At 41.2% G+C, this 21920-nt stretch overlaps 1 protein-coding gene across 1 annotated transcript in view; it reads right to left on the bottom strand.

Moving 5' to 3' along the window:
• Nucleotides 1-21920, bottom strand: part of Pde6c (phosphodiesterase 6C) — a 50302-nt gene that overhangs the window by 22919 nt on the left and 5463 nt on the right. The window contains exons 2-14 of the mRNA XM_046450190.2: nucleotides 20560-20712; nucleotides 20364-20453; nucleotides 19183-19323; nucleotides 15309-15383; nucleotides 14388-14452; nucleotides 14218-14284; nucleotides 12305-12352; nucleotides 7740-7889; nucleotides 7029-7172; nucleotides 5835-5903; nucleotides 1224-1370; nucleotides 869-976; nucleotides 390-499 (exon numbers count right to left, since the gene is read on the bottom strand). Of these exons, the coding sequence (XP_046306146.1) occupies nucleotides 390-499; nucleotides 869-976; nucleotides 1224-1370; nucleotides 5835-5903; nucleotides 7029-7172; nucleotides 7740-7889; nucleotides 12305-12352; nucleotides 14218-14284; nucleotides 14388-14452; nucleotides 15309-15383; nucleotides 19183-19323; nucleotides 20364-20453; nucleotides 20560-20712 (1367 nt within the window). The remainder of the gene's footprint in view (nucleotides 1-389; nucleotides 500-868; nucleotides 977-1223; nucleotides 1371-5834; nucleotides 5904-7028; nucleotides 7173-7739; nucleotides 7890-12304; nucleotides 12353-14217; nucleotides 14285-14387; nucleotides 14453-15308; nucleotides 15384-19182; nucleotides 19324-20363; nucleotides 20454-20559; nucleotides 20713-21920) is intronic.

The raw sequence follows: 21920 nt of genomic DNA, 5'->3' as shown, positions 1-21920 counted from the left end.
TTGCTAAGGCTGGCCTCAAACATGCAATCCCCCTGCCTCAGCCTCCTGAACAGCTGGGACTATGACGTGCACCACCGCTGTTCCCAGAAAATGAAAGCAATTTAATATTTAAAGTCAGTACTCTGATTAAATAAAGAAAAAAAAATGAAGGCATATAAAAATAAGGCATTTGGAAACGGAAAGGAAAGAAGGATGTAAGCATCCGGGCAGAAAGAGCAGACATCATGACGATGGCTGAAGCTTGGGAGGGAACAGAATAAGGCCCTGCTGTTCCCAAACAGGGTGAAGAGAAATTCACTGGGCTAAGGGACAGGGAAAGTTTTCTTCTCCCCCTAGGCACCTTGGAACACCCACAAGGACATGTCAATACTGTATTTGTGTTCACTTACTTCATCTGATACAAATTATTGGTGCCTCTATGATCAATGTCATGGCAGAAGGCAGCAGCAAGCATGGCAAAAGCTTCCAGGTCTGTGTAGTATTTTTTTAGTCTTCCTGTCTAAAAATATACAGAGGCACATATTTATGTCAATTAATACATCTCCCCAGCAAGGCCTGCCTGCACCCACGACGATTTTACAGAGAATTGGCTTATTTCTTGTGTGTCACATAGCATTCTGGGAAATTCCCAAACCTAGCAGGCGACTGAATTTTCCTTTAAGAAATTAGTTGCATGAATGTCGGGGTGCTAATCCAGCCCAGTGCCCAGAGATTCCCCACATTCCTGGGATCATCTGCAGCAAGATTGGGGTTTGATTGTAACCATGAACTTAAAATGAAGCATCTGAAGTAATGGACCCACCCATCTTTCACATGCTCAAGTGGGAATTGGCAGTTTTACAATGATTTCCAGGACTTCGTGACCTACCATCAGCAGAGTAAACATGGTCTGTCCCACATTGAACCCGTGCCGCCAGTTGTGGTAAGTGACAGCGCGGTACCCTTTCCTCACCGTGTACATCCATCTGGTAAGAACCTGTTACCCAAAGACACAACGTCGGTCAGACTTTGGAATAGAATTCTAAAGGTTAGAAGGCCTGTGACAATCTTATCTCAAAAGATGTGTTGGTCTTGTTGACAGAGTTAAAGCTGATGTATTTACAAAGTTAATGATAATTTAAAATCCAAACTGAGTTAATCTTTTGAACCACAGAAAACATTAGGGAAGTGCAGCAACAGAATCACACCGTGTTTTTTTTTTTTTAAATGAAATAACATCTGACCTCTACAGGTACTTTGAATTTCTCCACCACATTTATTTCAAAAAACATTCGGAGTCCACATTTAATCAATTCGTGCTCTGTAATGGGGAAGTCGCTGAAGCGGAATTCATACAGTTCTACCGCCTGTGGGTCCGGCAAGTCCTCTTTCTGTTGAAAAGACAAATTGTCTTAGATTGCATTCATCTTTTCCCCTTTATGATCACATACCCGACACTGAATGGAAAACCAAATTGTAATAAATGGGTAACACAGGTCCTTCACTGAGCCACTGTGTCAGGCACTGGGTTGTACAGTTTGCACAGATGATCTTTACAAAAACCTACATAAGTATGCCCATTTACAGGTAGTGAAACAGATTCTGCCTTATTTTAAAACTTTCTAAGTGATGGGATTCGATTCCAAACCCAATTCCAGTGGCTGTCTTCTTTCTGTGATGCAAAATTAAATGTTTAGTCTTATCAGCTTTCATTATTCAGTTCCTCTTTTGTTTCAGCCAAGAAATATTCAGTCAACAGCAGGTATTTGCTTAATTCCACCCTCTTGTATTTTCCTTTTTATTTGCTCAGTGATAGCCTCCCACTAGATCCATGGTGCCTGTCTCTGAAGGTGCTCAGTCAACGTTTGCTGAATGAATGGACGAGGGCCTCCCAGTGTGGGTGCACATTTGCTGACACTTCTTTTAACCCACATCTTGTTAGGACTTAGGGGTATGTTAAAAAAACAGCAAAGTAGGTACGTGAGCATTGACATGACTTGGGAAATAAAAATATGGATCCTGCCTTAGAGGAACTTAATTTATTGAAATGGGTATGAAATACAGGCCAGTGAGGGGTGAGAGCTTAGACTCATCAGAGAGCATGGCAGCCAGCGCTTGGTGCTGTGGGAGAAACCAAGTGCCTGGGGACAGGTGGCTTCCCATTAATTAAATAAGGAACTCTGGAGGGACATGAGCTGGTAGAAGGAAGGAAGGAGAAGATCCCATAAGGAAAGAGAAGGAAGGAGGGGATTCTATGATGGGGAGAGATCGTGCCAAGAGACAGTTTAGCAACAGCCACGAGGGTCCACCAGATGGACCTGCAGGAGCTCATTCAGAGACTCTTACTGACTGCACAGCCTGTCCCAATACTGTGCTGAGGGGGTCACAAAAGTCAGAAAAAGCATGTCACTTCCCTCAGAAAGTTCAAGTTTTCTAGAGAACAACAAATGGCATATGCCTGCGTCAAGCAAAATTATGGCTTCTAGTCCCCCGGCCCCTGTGCCTGGGCTGGCTGTTTGGGGTCTTGCCCGTCCCTCACGGGGCTTCCCAGGGCCCTCCTGGGTGCCCCTCTCACCACTGCCACTCTGGTAACTTCGAACAAGATATTTTATTTTTTTCTAAAAAGAAATGGCTTGAAGCCAGGAGACCAGCATTCAGTTTTAGGTTCTAATTAGATACATCACCACACCTGAAAAGGCCTCTATGTTCTCATCTGTGAAATGGGACAGTATAACGACATTTTTGACTTTATTGTTTGGTCATAAATTAATCCCAGTTTCATTTTCAACGGTCAAAGAAATTGGGACTCTGTTCAGGGCCCCTTTTTTCCTCCTCCATTTCTCACAGGGCCCTCCTCGGCCCTCTGCTGTCCCTGGCCTTCCTGCTCTTTCTTTTCTTTCTCAAAACTCTCCAGACCCCTTGCTCAGCTCAGCCCTTCCTTTTTTTTTTTTTAATTCATTCAGGAATATTTATCAGACCTGTACATGTCCTAGGCAATAAGAGAAGCTGGCATGGCCACTGTCCCTGAACTATGCACTCCCATGTGGAGAGACAGGTGATTAGCGAGTCTTGGAAAAATCAGCCCCAGAGGCTGCAAGAGCTGTGGAGTGCGCTCCTCCCCCACCCACCCCACAGGCCCTGGCGTCTCAGGCCCATAGTCCTGAGAGATAAGAGTTAGAAATGTTGTTGCCTACATCGCAGGATCATCACTCTTAAGTATAAACGTGTAATTCAGTAGGAGACATAAGTAAGAAGTTCTCAGAATCATGACTTCCAGGCCCCATTCACAGTCACGGGCCAATTAAATGGGAGTCTAATACAGAAATCACACAGTTTTTCAGTCTGCGATCCCGAGAGATGGATAAAAGCAAAGGCTACTTGTTGGTCTGGTAAGTAGCACTCTGGCTCCATGGAGCTGATGTTCTTTGCAGAAATCACAGCTGAGGGCTGACAGCAGGGGAGGAGCTTGTTGGCAGCCTACTGAGTATAAAGTAACTCCAGGCCTCCTGCCTCCCATGAACTATAATCAGGTGACTTTTGAGGTCCCCTGTGCAGGACGGTCACTGTCTTGTCCCACACCTATCAGCTTTTCTCTGCTGCTAACCGGTCCTCCAGCCACACCCAGCTGCTTTGGTTGCCCTGGACCAACATGCTGTCCTGTGTCTCCACCCCTGTATGCACTGTCCTTGAGTCCCACTCCCATCTCCAGCCATCTGCAGGCCCCATCATTTGTCTTGGCCTGGCCAGTGTCTGCTTTCCCCTCAGACCTCGGCACCGTGGTCTCCCCTGTGACTCCACCATCTTCTGAGCATGGCACGAGGCCTCGACCTTCCCAGAGCCCTGAGATTCAGGCTTCAAGAACACAGCTGGGCAGTGACATTGCTTACACTTTTTTGTCTTCCTAATACACAGGGGGCTTCTTGAACCAGATAAGAACTAGTTTGTATTTTTTGCCCTCAGCACCTAATGCTGTTCCTTGTATGGTGTGTCTCAATAGTTACTGAATGAAAAAATAAATGAGCAAAGGATAAATGAATGTGGCACATCTCTGGGAAATGCTCTGCAACTTCTACGGTCTGGTCAACATAAGCAGCAGGGCCTCCAAGAGGGCCCCAAATGGCCCACAGAGCAGGAGGAAGCCAACAGGAGGGCCTTCACCACCTCCTTTGCCTGACTCAGGGGACTGCCACCTTACTCCTTCCACACAGAGACCTAGAACCACAGTCACCCCTAGAGAAGAGGCTAGACCTCCCCTGAACCCCAAATTAAGGTGCACCACTGGAGAAAGAATCAGGGTGAGAAATGACTCCAGGATGATATTAGAGAATTCTTCTGGAGCATTTGTTTGTTTTACTTCCTAAATTTTATGCAATAAATTTACATAAATTTATTCCTAAATTTATGTAAAATGGATTTTACATTCAAAATAAGCTATTTTTGATAAGTCTATTATACTTTACAATATCAGGTCCTTCCTCCTCTATGTGGGAACTAGGTTCTTTCTGGTATCAGACATGTTGATTAAGGTTCTGTTTGACAAGAAGATGCATATCAAGTCAGGTATGGTGGCACTCTCATGAAATATCAACAAACAGGGAGGCTGAGGTAAAGAGGATTCCCAAGTTCAAGTCAAGCCTGGGTAACATAGTGAGGCCTTGCCCCTGTGTGCGCACCTCAGGGACACAAAAACACAGAGGGCAGGAATTGAGCTCTCAACAAGGCTGAGAGGCCAGTGATCTGTGGCAGCAGAGCCAAAGGCCAGGATAGGAGGACAAAGCCTAAAAACATGGGAGGGGGCAGGTGAGATGATATGTCTTTGTTTTGTAGGAATGCTTGTATTACCGATTGGACAGGGCAGAGGGAAAAGGATGAAGCAGTTTTAGAGGGAATTAAATGTGATATTATTTTAAGATTCAAGTCTCTGAAATCTTTATAAATATCCCAGGAGCTCATGGGATTGTAGAAGAACCTCACTCTAGCAATGGGGACTCCAGTAAGGGCAAAACTGAAGAAGACCCCCCCTGCCAAAAAATCTAAAAGCAATTCTCTTCATCTTCTAGAAGGAAGTCTAACCCTCTTTCTAGAATGATAACATCATTCAGATATCCTACATTTTTATTCACAATACCTGATTTTTAATTTAAAAATCATGAAGCATGCTTTTTTAAAAACAGAATCAAATGACTGAAACCAATGTAAAAATAACAGTAGAACCATACTTAGAGGTGATTGGGGTGTTAAGGGTTTTTTTAAAAATAATTATGATTTTAAAAATAGTCAAAATAGAAAAATGTTGAAACACTAAAAGAGGAATTATGCATGCATTCTGGAACCGAAAAAGATGATCTCTAATATTAAGAATTTATTGAGTGGGACACGGGACAAAATGAGAGAAGGAACTAGTGAGCTAAAAGAGGAATTGATTTCAACCAGAAATGATAGGGGTGACCTAAGGACAATAGGAAGGCACTGAATTCCTCCAGACTCCAGAAGAGAAGTCAGGGAGGGCACGTGGTCAACTGAGTCTACAAGGGTCTGTGGTCGCGTGCAACTCTGGCATGCCCTCTGGGGTGGCCAGGGTGCAATCCAAAGGTATTAAAATAAACGAGGTCATGATATCCCTAGATTCTGTGCCTGAGGTCCTTCATGCAGGAGTCTAACTGGGATTCCACATTATCTTTGTGAGTTGAACTGGAGAGGACAAAGATAAAGAACAACAGGAAACCAGAAAGTCAGTCTTTTTGGCCTCCCAAAGTGTCAGGGAAGAGAAACCTCAACATTTACTTGAGAAACAAGAAAGCAGGTCCTAATATATTTTCTTAAAAGGACATCAGGGATAGAAGGAAAACACTTACCAAAATTTTGACAAGCTGTTTTTCTTCACAGTCTTCAATTGAATCTATATTTAACTTCTCTTTAAATTTCTAAAATGTAAAAGCAATCGAGGTGTGAAATTCCTATGAAGGAGATTTCTATCATGTTCCTCTACTATTAAAATAAGTTAAAAGATACATTTTAAATACAGTAAGTTCCATAATAGAGATGCATTCTGGATACTAAACTCTGGTACTTTATTATGAAGAGTTGTACCCAAGAAGTAATTGAATACAACTAATTTCTCTAAATTTGTGGGTAAGTAGGTAAAAAGAAAAAACAGAAAGAGAAAAATGGGTAGCTTGCATCTGTTTTCCAATTAGCAATTACCCATGATTTCCCCCAGACCTTCTCATCTATAACATGTCAAACACTCAAATCAAGTATATTTTTAACTCTCAAACTCACCATTGAACCCAAACCAACCAAACAAAACCCAAACTACACCTGTGCACTACCCACAAATCAAGCAAAATGCAAGGAACGGAGATAAAAGGTGTGTGATGTTTTTCTTTCATTTTATGGCAATTAAAATGTTAGGAAAATCTGGCTCCCACATTATCTATGATATCGGTCTTGGTCAATGACTTTCTTTGGTCACTGTGATGTGAGCAAAGACCTGTGTACTTGGACTTGCTCTTTTTTTCTTCTGTCATCTCTGAGAAAAATATCTATCAGGTAGCTTCTGGTCCACGAAAGATGAAGAACACATAGAGCAAACCCAACTCACATCTTGGAGCCACACTCAGTCAAAGTCAAACAAAGCCTGGTCAACCCCCAAATTCATGAGTGAGAGAGAGATGCTCTTACTACATGCCACTGACCTGTTGTGGTGGTTGTTATGCAGCATTATATGAAAATAACTGACTAATACATTGTTCTTCCTGGAGATATTTTTTCCCTTGATAGCACACTTGAATCTAGATATCACTACTTGAGATCCTATAAACCCAGGAACTGTTATTAACAAAGGCCAATCCAACCAAGTAACCTGGCATCCTGGGTCCATGTACACTGGGCCACCAAAGTCCTCCTTCAGCCCCTCTTTGTGCTTTCCCCTCCTTAGCCCAGGACTAAACTTATGTCCCTTTGTCAGAGTCCCGGGTGATTAGGTGATTTCCAGAAGCTGATGTCAACTACCACCTAGTATTTATAGGGTTAAATTCCCCACTTACCAAAATAGACTTAATTTCATCAGGAGTGGCTTTGGTATGGTTCATGAGCATTTCCTGAGCAATGTCCTTTCTATTTTCTAGCTTATTCATCTTCTCATAGGTGTCAGTATTTAAAAGAGACCATCCAAGGAATTGTGTGAGAGTCTGAAATGTATAAAAAGTGATTCAGATTATCTAAGTTAAAGGAAAATTGATTTGGTGAGAGCAATCTACAGGCTTTCTAATTAATCAGTTTCCTTCACCATCAGAAACCCAGATCCTTATTTTAATATAACATATAAATAATCAGATCCACACAATAAAACCGATTAATCCCTTGCTTTTCAAAGAGCAATGAACCATGAATACTCTATTGCAGGCGAAGAATTGTAAACCACAGTAGAATAAATAAAGCAGAATCTAAAAATTGGACAGAGGGCTGGGGTTGAGAAAGAGAATGAGAGGGAAGAAGACGATAGAAATACTCTTTCCTGTTTTTCTAGAATTAGAAAGAATTTTGGTTAAGCCCAAACTTTACACTTCAGTAGGAAATGTTGCAATTTGTAGAAGTCAGGAAATAGAAATGACACAATAACAATATTTTGGTTTTAATCATGAGTGACTCATGTCTTAATTGCCCTTCAAAATATCATCCCAGAATAACAAATAATTATGCATCCTCCATTATTTTGCGAATTCCACTTACCTCCATTATTTTATTATTGCGCTTACCTCAGTAATGTGTTCGTCATGTTCATCAAAAGGCTTTCCATCCTTCCTGTTGTAAAATGTAGCTACTCCCACAATATCTTCTTTTTTGTTGACAATAGGCAAGGACAAGACGTGTTTAATGACCCAACCAGTTTCATCTACAGGTCCTTTCTACAAACAATAAGAAAACTTAGGTTCTTTCTTTTTCTTTCCTTCCTTTTTTCCCCTCACTTTTTAATTCGAAAGAGAGCTACACAGGATGGTACAAAGAAAAGCAAGGAGAAGCCAGGCGTGGTGGCACCTGCCTGTAATTCCAGTGGCTCAGGAGACTGAGGCAGGAGGATCGTGAGTTCAAAGCCAGCATCAGCAAAAGCAAGGTGCTAAGCCACTCAGTGAGACCCTGTCCCTAAATAAAATACAAAATAGGGCTGGGGATGTGGCTCAGTGGCCGAGTGCCCTTGAGTTCAATCCCTGGTATGCAAAAAAAAAAAAAAAAAGAGAGAGAAATGCAAGGAAATTTCCAATGTATCCTTCACCCAGCTTCCACCAATGGTAACAATGGTCATATATGCAATTCCTGCTTTGTGTTAGAGCATGGCTGGGACTGTACTATAGTACATCCAATCAGGTGTACCAGAATTGGAACCAAGCGCCCATGTTCTGACAGCCTTAACTTGTTTTCCCCTTTGCTCTCTAGTCTTATCGATGAGAAGAGTTTCTTACCTAGATTTACCTCACTGTCCTATGATATTTTTTCTTTTTCTTTTTTTTTTTTGTAGTATTGGAGATTGAACCTGTGGACTCACATGTGCTAAGCAAGCACTCTACCACTGAAGTACATGCCCAGCCCTTGTTCAACTCATTTCTTATATCAAATTCTCTCCGTTGAAATACCTAGTACGGTTTTTATTTTTCTGGCTGCTACATCAAGGTAGTGTTTTTTCTCATGGTGCATTGAGTTTAACAAGCATCTGCCAAGCCCCTATGCTGTGCCAAGAAGTGGTCTAGTTGTTGATGTTACAAAAGTGAATAAAATCAAGGCTCAAGATACTTCCAGGGTAATGGGAAAATGCAGGCAAGAAGGTTCAGTGTTTCTCAAAGTGTGGCCCAAAGACCACATGCAACAGATTGTTTTTAGCTAGCTTTGTTGTCTCTGGGCATGTGTCTTAAATAAGATCCCTTAATAATTCTGGTGTCCTCTCAAGTGTGACAACTATGACAGAGCATCTGCATAGTATGTGACAAGGCAAAGTTAGCCTCAAACCCACACCTCACATTGTTGGTTCTTTGAGCCTCCCGTGGCTCATTCAATCAACCTTTGAGGCCCTGTTGAGTCTTGTCTTTCCCACAAAGCCTTCACTAACTTTTCTGACTCATATGGAACTTGTCTTTTTTCAGCATTCCAACAGCACTTATAGTCTGGATCACACAATTGAATGTCCAGATATTTCCTAAATGCTTCAGACTCGTTGATTTTGGTCTCTGAGGCTGTCTCCTAAACTTATCAAAAGGCAAGGACTATCGCATAGACTACTAAATTTTCACATAAAATATAATAAAGCACATAAATGACTGTTATGTACCCAAGTATTATGAATAACTTGTTTCTTACTTATTACTAGTCTTTGTTCTTGGATTGAAAAACAGACAAACCAAACTTCAGTTTATGGCTCTTAATGGTCAAAGCTTTAGAAAAAAGACAGTAGTCGATGTTCTCAAAGCCTTTATCCTTGGAAAACACTGAGAAATATTTATATGCTTCTACCATCATATGAACTAGGGACAGAATCCTTAACAGGAAATATATATGAGTACGAAATAACTTCGCAACCATAAGTACTCATGTTGTGAAGTTTGTTGAAGCCTCCCAAGTAAGTTTTAGTAGCTACTTTGCAATATTTTAGCAAATATTTATTTGCTGCCTGTTCATGTTTATATGATTTGAGACGCTTTGCCAGTAAAGGAATCTCAGCTTAAGAAAAAATAAAAACTGAAAACTGAAAAAATTCTTTGTACTTCTTTCCTGAAAAATTGGGGTCATTCTAGTTAGTGTTAAAGAATGTACCTCACCATTCACTTCAAGGAAAAATGGCCCCCCAAAATGTCTACATCCTAATCCCTGGAACCTGTGAATATGAATCTTACATCAAAAGGAGGAATTAAGATAGCAGATGAAAATAAGGTTGCTAATAAGCTTATCTTAAATCGAGCCTGGATTTTACAGGTAGACCTGATGTAATCATAAGGATACTTAGAAGTGGTGCAAAGGGGAGCGTCAAAATCTGAGAAGGAGATAGGATGATAGAGTAAGATCAAAATGGGCAATTGCAGGCTCTGAAGACAGAAAGGGTAAGGAGCCAAGGAAGCCCAGCCTTCTCCCAGAGTTGGAGAAAGCAAGGAGACAGGATCTCTTTTAGAACCTCTGAAAAGGGACACGGTCTGTCCCTTGATTTTAGCCCAGTGACCCATTTCAGAATTCTGATGTCCAGAACAGTATGATGAGACTTATTTGTGTTGTTCCAAGCCATTAAATAGTTATTTGTTACAGCAGCCGTAGGAAACTAATACATCTTGCCTCCAAGGAATGTCCAAGAACCACTGCCTTTGCAGGTTTGTCTGATAACAGCTCATTCTAAACCACCGGCTTTGCCATCCAACCTCACAGGTACAAAAGGGAAGAGTGGGAATCAAGGTAGGGCATGAGCAGGTGGAGAGAGAAAGGGAAGGTGGGTGGTAGCTTGGAGAGGGTAGCTGCTCCATGCTGGGTTTGCTTTGGGTATTGGAGCCTATAAGAGAGAAGTGGGAGGGAGCTGAGGGGTATGAGGGAGTTGTCAGACAGAGACACCATCCCTACCTGGCCCAGGAAAAGGGGAAGGATGCAAGGGTGTGTGGGAGCACCTTAGACCACAGTGCAGTTCTAGACAGTCTGCAGGGTTGTGGGAGCCTCCCGAGGCCAGCGCTGTCCATCAGAGGATTCTGATTGTCTCCCAGGATTGGGCCGCATTAGTACCTCTATCTCACTCAGTCACTGGCTGGGAGCAGCCTATGGAAAGCAGGGCGACGGTGCAAATGTGACAGTGAACTGCAGAGCACAGCAGTCATTGGTCAGCAGCCCTTGGGTGGTTGGACGTCAGAAAAACACATTTCCATGGGCACCACACCGTTCCCTGAAGAACTGGAAAATCCCTGTGAACTGGAGGTTTATTCCACCCTGAGAATTCCTGAGGCCCCAGGGAGGTCTTGAGCCTCTTCTCAGGGTGATCAGGGAGGCTGCCTTTCTGTGTAGCTAGCTATTCCTGCAGTCGCCACAGTGTGTGGTGCAAGAAAGCCCAGCCCCAGGCACCTCCCAGGCAGCCGAGCTCTCCCAGGCTAGCGTCTGCTCACTCCCTGCTTAGATGAAGACTGCCCAAGGTTCAGACCCTTCCTTTTCCTGTGTGTCCTAACGTGGCACCCACTCAGTAGAACTATAGAGAGCAGGGCTGGGTACAGCTTGGTCACATGGAGGCTTCAGTTGAGAGGGAGAAAGAAGTGAGAACCAGTATAATTCCGTGGTGTTTGTGTGTTTCCATGTCAGTGAGCACAGGGAGAGGAAGGCAGATCTGAGGGGAATGTTCCATGTAACCAAGGCCTGGTTCCGTTTGCTCCTGGGGATGCACCACTCAGACCTCAAAGAGACTGGCTTTTCCACCCAGCAAAATGGTGGCGCTGTGTATGGTGTTTAAAAAAGACAGAGGAACAGAGAGACAGAGAACAGCAGTGCCCACCAGGGAGGACAGTCTCCACTCCCGTCTGGGATTAGGGCTCTAACCAGCCTGTTAAATGCAGGACACAGACCAATAACCACAGTGGGCAGACAGAAGAGGTTATGGAGCCAAGTGTCAGCTTATTTTCCATGGTCAGGGGAGGGCAGTGGCAGAGATCATAGGTGGGGAGGTATGACAGGCAGGGAGGTAGGGAATCAGGGTAGAGGAAGGCAGAAATGACAAGCTGGGCTTTCTGTGAACTCAATGAAGTCAGAAAGGGGACAAAAGAGTCCCCAAGTCCCACAATCAAGTCCAAACAGAAAGTCATTGTCTTAGTCCATTTTCTGCTGCTGTAATAAAATACCACAGGCTGAGTAATTTATAAAGAAAATAAGTTTACATATCTGACAGTTCTGGAGGTTGGAGGGTCCAAGAGCATGGCACCGTCCCCTGGGGGAAAGCCTTCTTACTGCCTCACAACAGGGCAAAGAGCATTTGTGGTGAGATGACAAGAGGGGCCAGCTCAGGCCTCTCTTCCTCTTCTCACAAAGCCACTAATGCCATCACGGGGCCCCACTTCACATCCTCATCTAATTCTAATTACCTCCCAAAGGGCCACCAACAAATACCACTGATGTATGAACTTGGGGGTGTGGGGGACACAAACCACAGAGCTGTGAGTGGAGAGGAGTGGGTCACCAGGCCAGCAAGTACAGGGACTGGTTCTGGGGCTCATCTGGTGAGTGGGTCAGGTTCTCTAGGAAGTAGGTCTCAGTGTGTGGGGCAAGAAGGAGAAACTGCAGGCACCCAGTAAGCACTGGGCCTCGCTGAGGGCTCAGTTACCTGAAAGGTGAAGTACTCATCTGCAGGCGCGTTGAGCATGTTGCATATCTGCAAAGCAAGAGGAGACACGAGTCCTGAAATACGGTGTGGTGGAGCCACAGAGGAGAATCAGAGAGAAAGCATCAGGAGCGAGGTTTTATCCACAGCTCTCATCTGCCAGGAGGCAAAGCATTCACCCTGGACCTCAGCTAGGCCAAACTTGCTATCGTCTCAGTGAAGTCACTGGGTGATATTTCACCCCCTCTCAGCTCCTTCCCACTCCCCCAGCCTCTGAGGAACCCACCTTCAAACCCAAAGCAACTAGCTGTCCAGGCCAAGGAGAGGAGAAAGCTAAACAGGCCATTCTCCTGAGGCATGGATGCAGGGATTGCTCCTTTTTTGTTTTTTTTTCCTACAGTAAAATCCAAGTAAAAAGAGGTGGCAAAGGGACAGGAAGGGACAAAGCCAGACAGCCTTTTGGTTGCACCAAAGTAAGGATTCACTGTGGGAATATCATTTTAACTACTGGAATTCAGAGACTATTTCTCCCATCCATATGGACAAGAAATCACTCCATTTTGGATTATTCTATGTTACTGGTACCTCATGTCATGTCCACAAGTGCATATTTTTCTTCTTCTTTTTTGATTGGGGATTGAACCAAGGGGGTTTACCACTGAGTTAAATCCCCAACCCTGCTCTCCGACCCCTCATTTTTTTAGACAGGATCTCTCTGACATGCAGAGGCTGGCCTTGAACTTGTGACTCTCCTATCTCAGCCTCCTGAATCTCTGAGATTATAGATGTGCACCACCCTTCCCAGCATGAATACATCCTAATAAAAAAATATATATCTTTCTTCCCACCAAAGTTATATTAGATACTTAAAATCACAGCATTTTGATTGGAAGGAATATTAACAATTAAGTTTAAGCTTCTCCTTTTAAAGATGAGAAAACAGAAGTCCAAAAATGCTAAGTGATTTGTTCTAAGACATGAGATAAAACCAGAACCATGCTCTCCAGAGAGGTGCTGGTGGAAGGGGCTCTCCTGGCAGTGCCTGCAGGGACCTCTGGTTTGTATCTGTTGCCCATTTGCCTGGAATAAATTCTCCCACCATGAGGCTTCAAGTTGATGACAGTTTAACAATCTGTCTACAGAATTCCTGAGAATGTAACAATTTTGTGAGCAGGACTGAGGTGGCTTTGCCCACCACACCAAATGCTAGTAACCCTGTGGCACCAAGGCTAGCACTTTTTAAGAGTGCTTGGACCACATGGACTGCTTTTATACTACTCTTACAAAGAAAATGTGAAAATATTTCATAGTTTTTATGAGCATTTATAGACAAATAGTTTAAGGAATCTTGAATTATCCATTAATTTCAAATACATCATGAATGTATTATATATTTGAATGGGCTGAGCACCCTTCAGGCATGGTTTAAAGAGGTGAAAAACATCTTATTCCTCTTTTCTGGCCTTTCCATCAGTGATATGTGTTGCAGTCCATACTTTGAGTCTTTAAGAGAATATTAATAGATGGATCAAGATGTCAGAGAAATCCCACACCCTACCTATCTGTCTGTGCCCCCCACCATGTCTCTCTTGCATCAAAAATTGACCATTTTTTTAAGATAAAATTAAACCTTCCACAAATCATTGACTTCAAAAGGATGTCTGAAATTCATGTGGCTGCCGAGTAAGAAGTTGAGAGATGGGTGATTCTTTCTCACACTGAGTAAATATTTTCATGTAGACTATCAAAGTCCCCAGATAACCTACATTCAGTAGTCAAGACTCTTCTGTCTTGTGCAAAGGAAGTAGCCATAACCCTTATCTAGTGCATTCTTGCTGTGACAATTGTAACTCTCTCTTAACTAGTAAGAGTTTCATAGGGCATTATTTAGAATTTGAATTTGTCCAATAACTTACAAATCCATTTTCAGCAACATAGGTTGGCAACCCACTGACAAATGTCCAATGGTCAGCAGGAGGTGTCCTGGGGGGAGATTAGAAGAAATAAAATCATTGCTATGGAGAGAAATGCACCATGCACAAAAACAATATAGCAACTCCCATGATTTCTTCATGACAGTACTCACGGAATCACTTTGATTTCTTCCTTCCCATGTAAAATGTAATCGATTACTTTATAAAAGATGACTTCCTAAGAGAGGAGATTATGAGCATGAAATTATTTCCCAAGAAAACACCTCATTTAAGAACTTGTGCATTGCTAAACTACTCATATACTAATTATAAGCTTGTAATAAAGTCAGAAATATTATTGACTGTTTATATTCATTAAGGCTGAACTTTCATTTCTAAGAAATTCACTCAGTTTGGGGGACGGAAATCTTTGACTACCATATCACCAGTCTGTTTCTACTTTTAAGTGATCCCTTTTTGTTATATAGAAACACTTGACGTGAATAACTTCACTAGAACAAATCACATAATTCCTCAACTACAATCATTTGTTCATTGGGCACAATGAGGACACAGCCCGCTTCTGTCACTGACTTATCTGAAATGTACCTCTGAAATAGGGCTCAGTGGACCCTTTGTCAAAGTCAGAAGTGACTTTAAGTATTAGTCTCTCTACTTCATGGGGCAGATGAAGAACCTTAGACCTGTACATTGCAGGCCATCAACTTCTCTTTCCTGTGTGCCAGGAATAAAGAAGTAGATAAATAAACATAGTGCCTGACCTCATAAAGCTTGAAGCCAAGGGTGAAAGAAAATCGAACCCAAGCCTTCCCTGGGGATCCCAAACCAGCATAACTGAAGAAGAATCCAGCACTTCTTATAACTTGTGCAGAAGGATTAGGGTGTAACTTAGTGATAGAGCACTAGTCTAGAACACACAAGACCCTCAGTTCAATCCCCAGCACCACTTTAAAGAAAAAATGCATTGCAGGAGAAAAACTCAGACCTTCCCAGGCCAGTGCTCCTTTGGCAGCCTCCTAGTTTAGAATCTGACACCATACACACACAGCATCAGAGATGATGTTTGTATTTACCCTGCCATCTGGTGTCTTTGGACCTTTATAAGGCTCAACTTCTCCAAGCTTGATTGGCCATTCATCGTAGAATTCCTGGAGGCAAATATATTTAAACGTTATTAAACAAACTGTCTCATGACCTACCATATCTTATCTGAATTGTATTCATTTGTAAAATTTATGTTAATCTATGTAGTTCTGGAATGTTAGACCTGAAAAAAACCTATAATTCTCAGCAATAGTGCTTACACACTTGTGACTGTAAACAAGTAGCTTGACTTTTTTATTTTATTTGTAAATGGGGATAATAGTAGAATTTATACTAGAGCATTGTTGTAAGGATTAAATGAATAATACGTACTAACTGGCACGTAGTTCAAAGTCCTCAGCGTAGAGCACTTCCTTAATAAACAACTAAACTAAATCCAGACCGGTTAAGAGGCTTGGCCAAGGTCACTCAGAGCAGCAACAATGTCAGTTGCCTTGCCCTTCATTCACTCTCCCCCCTTCTTGCTAGCAGAATCTCATTTTATTTGGATATCTGATGATAATTTGTTTAGGGAAGAAAGGCCCTGGCCAGCCTGTACCTGGTACTGTATCAGGTGCTTGAATTAGTTAGAGGGCAGGTACGTAACTCAGTTCTGGCCAGCAAAGGGGAGAAGTCTGCTTAAGAGCTACTAGAGAAAGGTGTCTAGATAAAAGTGACATTTGCAGGAAATATCTCTTCATTTTGTCATGTCTAGGTACCATGCTTTGAGCTGCAAGGATCTTCTTGTCCCCATAAGAAGAGATCTCACAACATTTTGCAGGTAGCGAAGAACTTGCCAGAAAAAAAAAAAAAAAGGAAAGCACCTGGGACTTTGATGTCTATACTGAAACCTACATTAGTGCTGGAACTGTCCAACCAGGGGACTTTTAACATCATTTTGTTAAAGATGCTTTTGGCTGGGTCTCATGTTCCTTGCAACCCAAAGCATTCTAACCAATATACTCAGCTAGAAAGTGCCAGAGACAAAATCAGAATCCATCTTTTCTGATGTTTGGGCCTATGTTAGTCCATTTAGAACAATTACTCTGAAAAAAAAAAAAAAGCCATCAATCACAGGAAGCATATAAGCTATATTGAACAACCAAACCTCCAACAAAATAAGCAAAATGAGAAATAAACATTATATTATGAATAATATTATATATTTCATTATTTTACTTTAAAAAAATTTCAAATTTTTTTCAAAATACAAAATCTCAAAATGGTAACTTATTATGCACCTACTGTGTACTATACATTTTCCGTATATTATATCACAACTTCACAACATAAAAAGATGTCCTTATTTTTTAGAAGAGAAAACCAAGACTCAGGTTAAAAGACTTGCTGAAAAGAAGAAAAAAGACAGAGAACTAATTCTGATACTATACTACCTGACTTTGAGACTTGATATAAAGTATAAGAATGAAAATGGTGTGGTATTGGCAAAAGAAAAGGCAAACAGATCAGTGGAAGAAATTTGAGAGCCAGAAATAAACCTACACAAATACGATCAACTGAACTTTGGCAAAGGAGCAAAGACCATAAAGAAGGGCTGTTGGAACAATTGAGCATCCACAGGCAAAAAGAATCTACTTACTTTATATCTTCCATTAAAAATAATTCAACAAGAATCACAGGCCTAAATATAAAACATAAAACTATAAAATTCTAGATCTTGATATAGAAAATCTAGGTGAACCTGGACTTGTGAAGACTTTTTAGATATAACACCAAAAACTCAATCCATAAAAGAAAAAAATGAAAAATTGAACATTATTAAAATTGAAAAATTCTGCTTTGCAAAAGTTGCTGGTAGGAAATGAAAAGATAAGCCACAGACCGGGAGAAAATATTTGCAAAACACATGTTCAGTAAAGAACTTGTGTAGAAAATATGTAAAGAACTCTTTTTTTCTAAATGGTGTCTTGCTGTGTTTTCCAGGACAATCTGAAGCTCCTGAGCTCAAATGATCCTCCAACCTTAGCCTCCTGAGTGCTGGGATTTACAGGTGCACACACCACTGAGCCTGTCTGCAAAGAACTCTTAAAACTGAACCATAAGAAAACACAAAACGCAATTTAAAAATGAGCAAAAGATCTGACAAGACATTTTACCAAATAAGATATTCAAATGGCAAGGAAGCATGTGAAAAGATGTTCAACATCATATGTCACTAGGAAATTGCAAATTAAGACAACAATGAGACACCACCACATCTATTGGAATGGCCAAAACTCTAAAAACAATGACATCACCATCTGCTAGAGAGGATGTGGATATTCAAAATGATACAGTCCCTTGGGAAGATAGTCTGGCAATGTTTTACAAAGATGAACAAAGTCCTGCCATATGGCTCAGCAGTTATCCTCTTTGGTATTTACCCAAGTGAGTTGAAAACTTATATATATATATATATATATATATATATATATATATATATATCCTACACATAATGTTTATGGCTGCTTTATTCATAATTACAAATTAGAAGCAATTAAGATGAAGTGAATGTCATGTGATAGAATATTATTCAGTCATAAAAAGGAATAAGTTTAGCCAAGATGTGGAATCATCCTAAGTGTCTATCAATGATTGAGTAGGTAATGAAAACATGGAATAGTAAGCCTTTAAAATAAAGCAAATCCTGCCATGTGTAACAACATGAACGAACCTGGAGAACATTGTGCTAAGGGAAATAGACCAGGCACAGAAAGACAAATAGAACATGATTTCACCTACATGTAGAATCTGAAAAAGTCAAACTTACACAAGTAGAGAATAGAATGATGGTTCCCACAGGCTGAGGGTGAGGGGCAGTGGGGCTAGAAAGAAGCTGTCCAAATGCTACAAAGTTTCACTTAGGAGCAATAAGTTTTCAAGACTTATTTTTAAAATATGGTGATCAGAGTTAATAATGCACTATATTTTCAAAATTTAAAATCCTTTCACTACCAAAAAAAATCAGTATGTAAAGTGATAAATACGTTATTTACCTTGATATAATCACCCTACAATGTATACATATATCAAAATTTCACATTGTACCCCATAAATACATACAGTTATTGTCTGTTAAAAATTGGAAAAATTTAAGGAATAAAAATTTTAAAATGATCTATCAAGCTATGAAAAGACATAGATGAAACCTAAATACATATTGCTAAATTAAAGAAACTAGTCTGTAAAAGCTTTATTCTATATGATTCCAACTATATGGTATTCTGGAAAAGGCAAAAACATAGAGACAGTTAAAAAAAACGATTGCCTGGGATTTGGAGTCGGGGGTAGGGAGGGGGTTGGGTAGGTGGAGGTCAGGACTCTCAGGACATTGAAGCTATTCGTATGATATTGTAATGGTAGATATATAACACTGTGCACTTGTCAAAACCTATAGAACTGCACAGCACACAGAGTAAATGATGAACTTTTAAAATAATAATATATCAGTATTGCTTCCTCAACTGCAAAAAAAAAAAAAATGTGCCACACTAATGCAAGATGTCAACAGTAAAGGAGGCTGAGGGAGGGGTGGGAGAGAGGAGGATGTTTATGGGAACTCTCTACTTTCCACTCAATTTTCATGAACCTAAAACTGATCTAAAAATCAAAGGCTATTAGTTAATTTTAAAAAGAAAAAGATTTAGTGATGATCTATATGGCTTAGGAGTGGATGAGCCCAAATTCAAGCCTGGATCATTTTTGCTCAGAAATGCACACTTTTACTGGGTACCATGCCTGCTTGGCACTGGCTCTAGTGAGCTATCATGATTGATGATTTACACAGCATATCTGTTTTTCAATGGATCACGTTTCGTGAGGTGTGTATTTGATAGGTGCTCTGCAGTGTGGAACGATGAGGACCTTCTCTTTGGTCATGTCCAGCAGTCCAATGGAGTATCGTTCACAGTTCAGGTAAGTTCTGATTGTGTACAGTGCTTTGTGAAACTGTCGCTCAACATCTGTGAGCTCTTCAAATACTTTGTTGGCTGACCACATAAGAATCTGAAAGTAGATATTTTTTAAAAAGTACAGTTAGAACAAAATACACACTTTGTTTAGCATTTCACTGCCCCCCCCAAAAAAAAAAAACAGGAGGTGCATCAAATAAACTGAACACATGTCACTAGATGATGCGATTCTATTTTTGAGCACTATGCACCCAGCAAACTACTCAGATTATCTGAGTGGGATGATGAAGGATTAAAAACCAAAATTTGTGATCAGGGTATGTGAGTCTGGAAGCTCAGTTTCCTCATCTGAACAATGTAGGAGTAGGTATTGGGATTGCAAGGCCCTGGTGAGACCTTCCCATTGCAAGGCCATGGGTTTATGAAGGCAGAGAAGCCATGATGAGACCCCCATATCCAAATGTTTTGGCTCCAAAAGGCAAGTTCTCTCAAGTTGGATATCAAGAAAGTTCCTGGGCAGAGGGTCCACTGGCTCCTGCTGGCCATGTGGGTAGAAACCTGCAGGACTCCTTCATGCACTCATAACTAGTCAGAGGTAGCCTGACCTGGAGAGTTAGAATGGGGAGGGACATCAGAAGCCCCCCATCCCAACAATATCCCTGCATTGTACAGATGAGGAAGCTGAGGTTCTAGACTCAGGTATCCTGGCTACAAATATTGTTCTTCATCTTTCTGCCTCATGGAGTGATTTTTTTTTCTTCAAATCAATAGCTTTACCATGATCTAGGAACTGATAAGAGCTTTATGTGAGATTTAATGACAATTTTTTTTTCCTAATGACAATTTAATAGTCACACTAACCATAAGGATAGGAACTCTAATTATCATCACCATCTCAGAGATGAAGAAACCAAGGCCATGCTGGATTTAGTCTTAAAAAAAAAAAAAAAAAAGCTGAGCCCAGTTGTATATCCAGATGGAGGTTTGAGGGGGTGGGGTAGGGAGACACGAGGGGACACCCAGGACTGAACACCAGGGATCTATTTCATGTGGCTCAAATCTCCATGAGGGAGAGGAAGGGTCTGGGGCCCTTTGTCAAAACAGGTCAGCATGACTAATGTCACCTTCTTTTACCTGGCTTCTTCGGGATTCGATATTGTATAGGTAGTTGGTATGATGAAGTTTTAGGATGACAGAGACAAAGTTGAGGTATTTGGTAAAGACCTACAGACGGCAGAGAAGAACAGATCATGGCTCCAATACTTTTCCTCTGATTATACAGTAAATTTATTTACTGCGCCTCTAAGTGGATGCGCAAGGTTAGCATTACCTCTTCGTCCTGTTTGGAAAACTCAGATGCATTTACTTTGTTCACCGCCACCAGTACTGCAAGAACCTCTTTGCCCATCACGACGGGAGCTGCCAGCAGGTTCTTAGTGACATAGCCGGTTTGTTTATCCATGAAGTCAGAAAAATGGTTGTTCTGAAAAACATGTTCACATGTTGTCAAAATGGCACGTTTTGGTAGAAGGTAGATCTAAGACATTTCCTCTAATCCAAATCATACCGACGATAACTGGTGACCCAGAACAGTGGTTCCAAACATTCCCCAGCACCCCGCATTCTGTGACTGCATGGGATGAAATTTCCCATTGCAGATGAGTGTGTCCTACCTGAGCTGTGGCTTGTCTAATTTAGGCTGAGGTCGGGCCAGGAGGAAAGAAGTATGTCACAGCCGAGTGGAAAGTGACATTCTAAAAGGAAGGAAGGAGAAGCACAGGGTGGCGACAGATAGGAAGCCTGCGCAGGGGAGGACAGTGAGCTGGGAACAGGGACTTCATTCTCAAATACAAAAGGGTCCACCCCTACAATTCAACATAAATGAAAATAATGATGATCCTCCAAAATCCTTTCAATATCTCCTATTGAGGAAATCAGTGTTTCCTTCTATGCCTTTCTATGTGCATAGACAAAGATATTTCATTTCTATTTTTCTCCTTTTCTTAATTTTATATAATACTTTCATCACTTCACAATGTCTGTGGACATCCCCCAAGACAAATGCATATGGATTTGAACTCACCTCTTAGCTTCTTGCCCAGCACCCCACACTATGGATGCTCTGAGAGCCATTCAACTGTCTTCTACTGATTCTGTTTAGAGTCCCCTTCCCTCCAACAAACAATACCACACTAATCATTCTTGCTTTTGCTTTTACACAATGGATTCCCAAAGTGTAAATCCCTTTTGCTGAATTGACAGGTTCTATGCAACTTTAATTTGCACAGATTACTTTTCATGAAAGCCTGAAATCTGTACTTCCACTGTGTGAGGAGACCATCCTCTTGCCGGCATCAAGTACTTATTAGCTTTTTAATATTCTACCAAGCTAATATCTTTTATTCATATACTTTTTTTCTTTCTTTGGGATAAAGGAAAATGGATCTTCACAGATATGAACTTTCTATATTAGTGTATAGGAGATGATTCTAGAAGAAGGTCAAAGAAGGCAGTTATTATATTATTTCAATTTCAGAGACTATCCATTCTAGATGGATGGAGACCCAACCTTCTATGAGTTCTGACATTCTTCCCTTTGAACTTGGGTCTTTTTCAATTAGCAGTGAACTTCCTGACTACCTCTGAGATTCACTGGCCAAAATTAATGTCCTGTTCTATTCTATGCATATA

This window comes from Marmota monax, unplaced genomic scaffold (genome assembly GCF_021218885.2).
Source record: "Marmota monax isolate L192 unplaced genomic scaffold, Marmota_monax_Labrador192_F-V1.1 WCK01_AAM20220418_F8-fsc00004, whole genome shotgun sequence".
In the NCBI taxonomy this organism is placed as follows: Eukaryota; Metazoa; Chordata; class Mammalia; order Rodentia; family Sciuridae; genus Marmota; species Marmota monax.
Note: the sequence above shows the minus strand (reverse complement) of the source record. Positions and strands in the feature narration are given on the sequence as shown.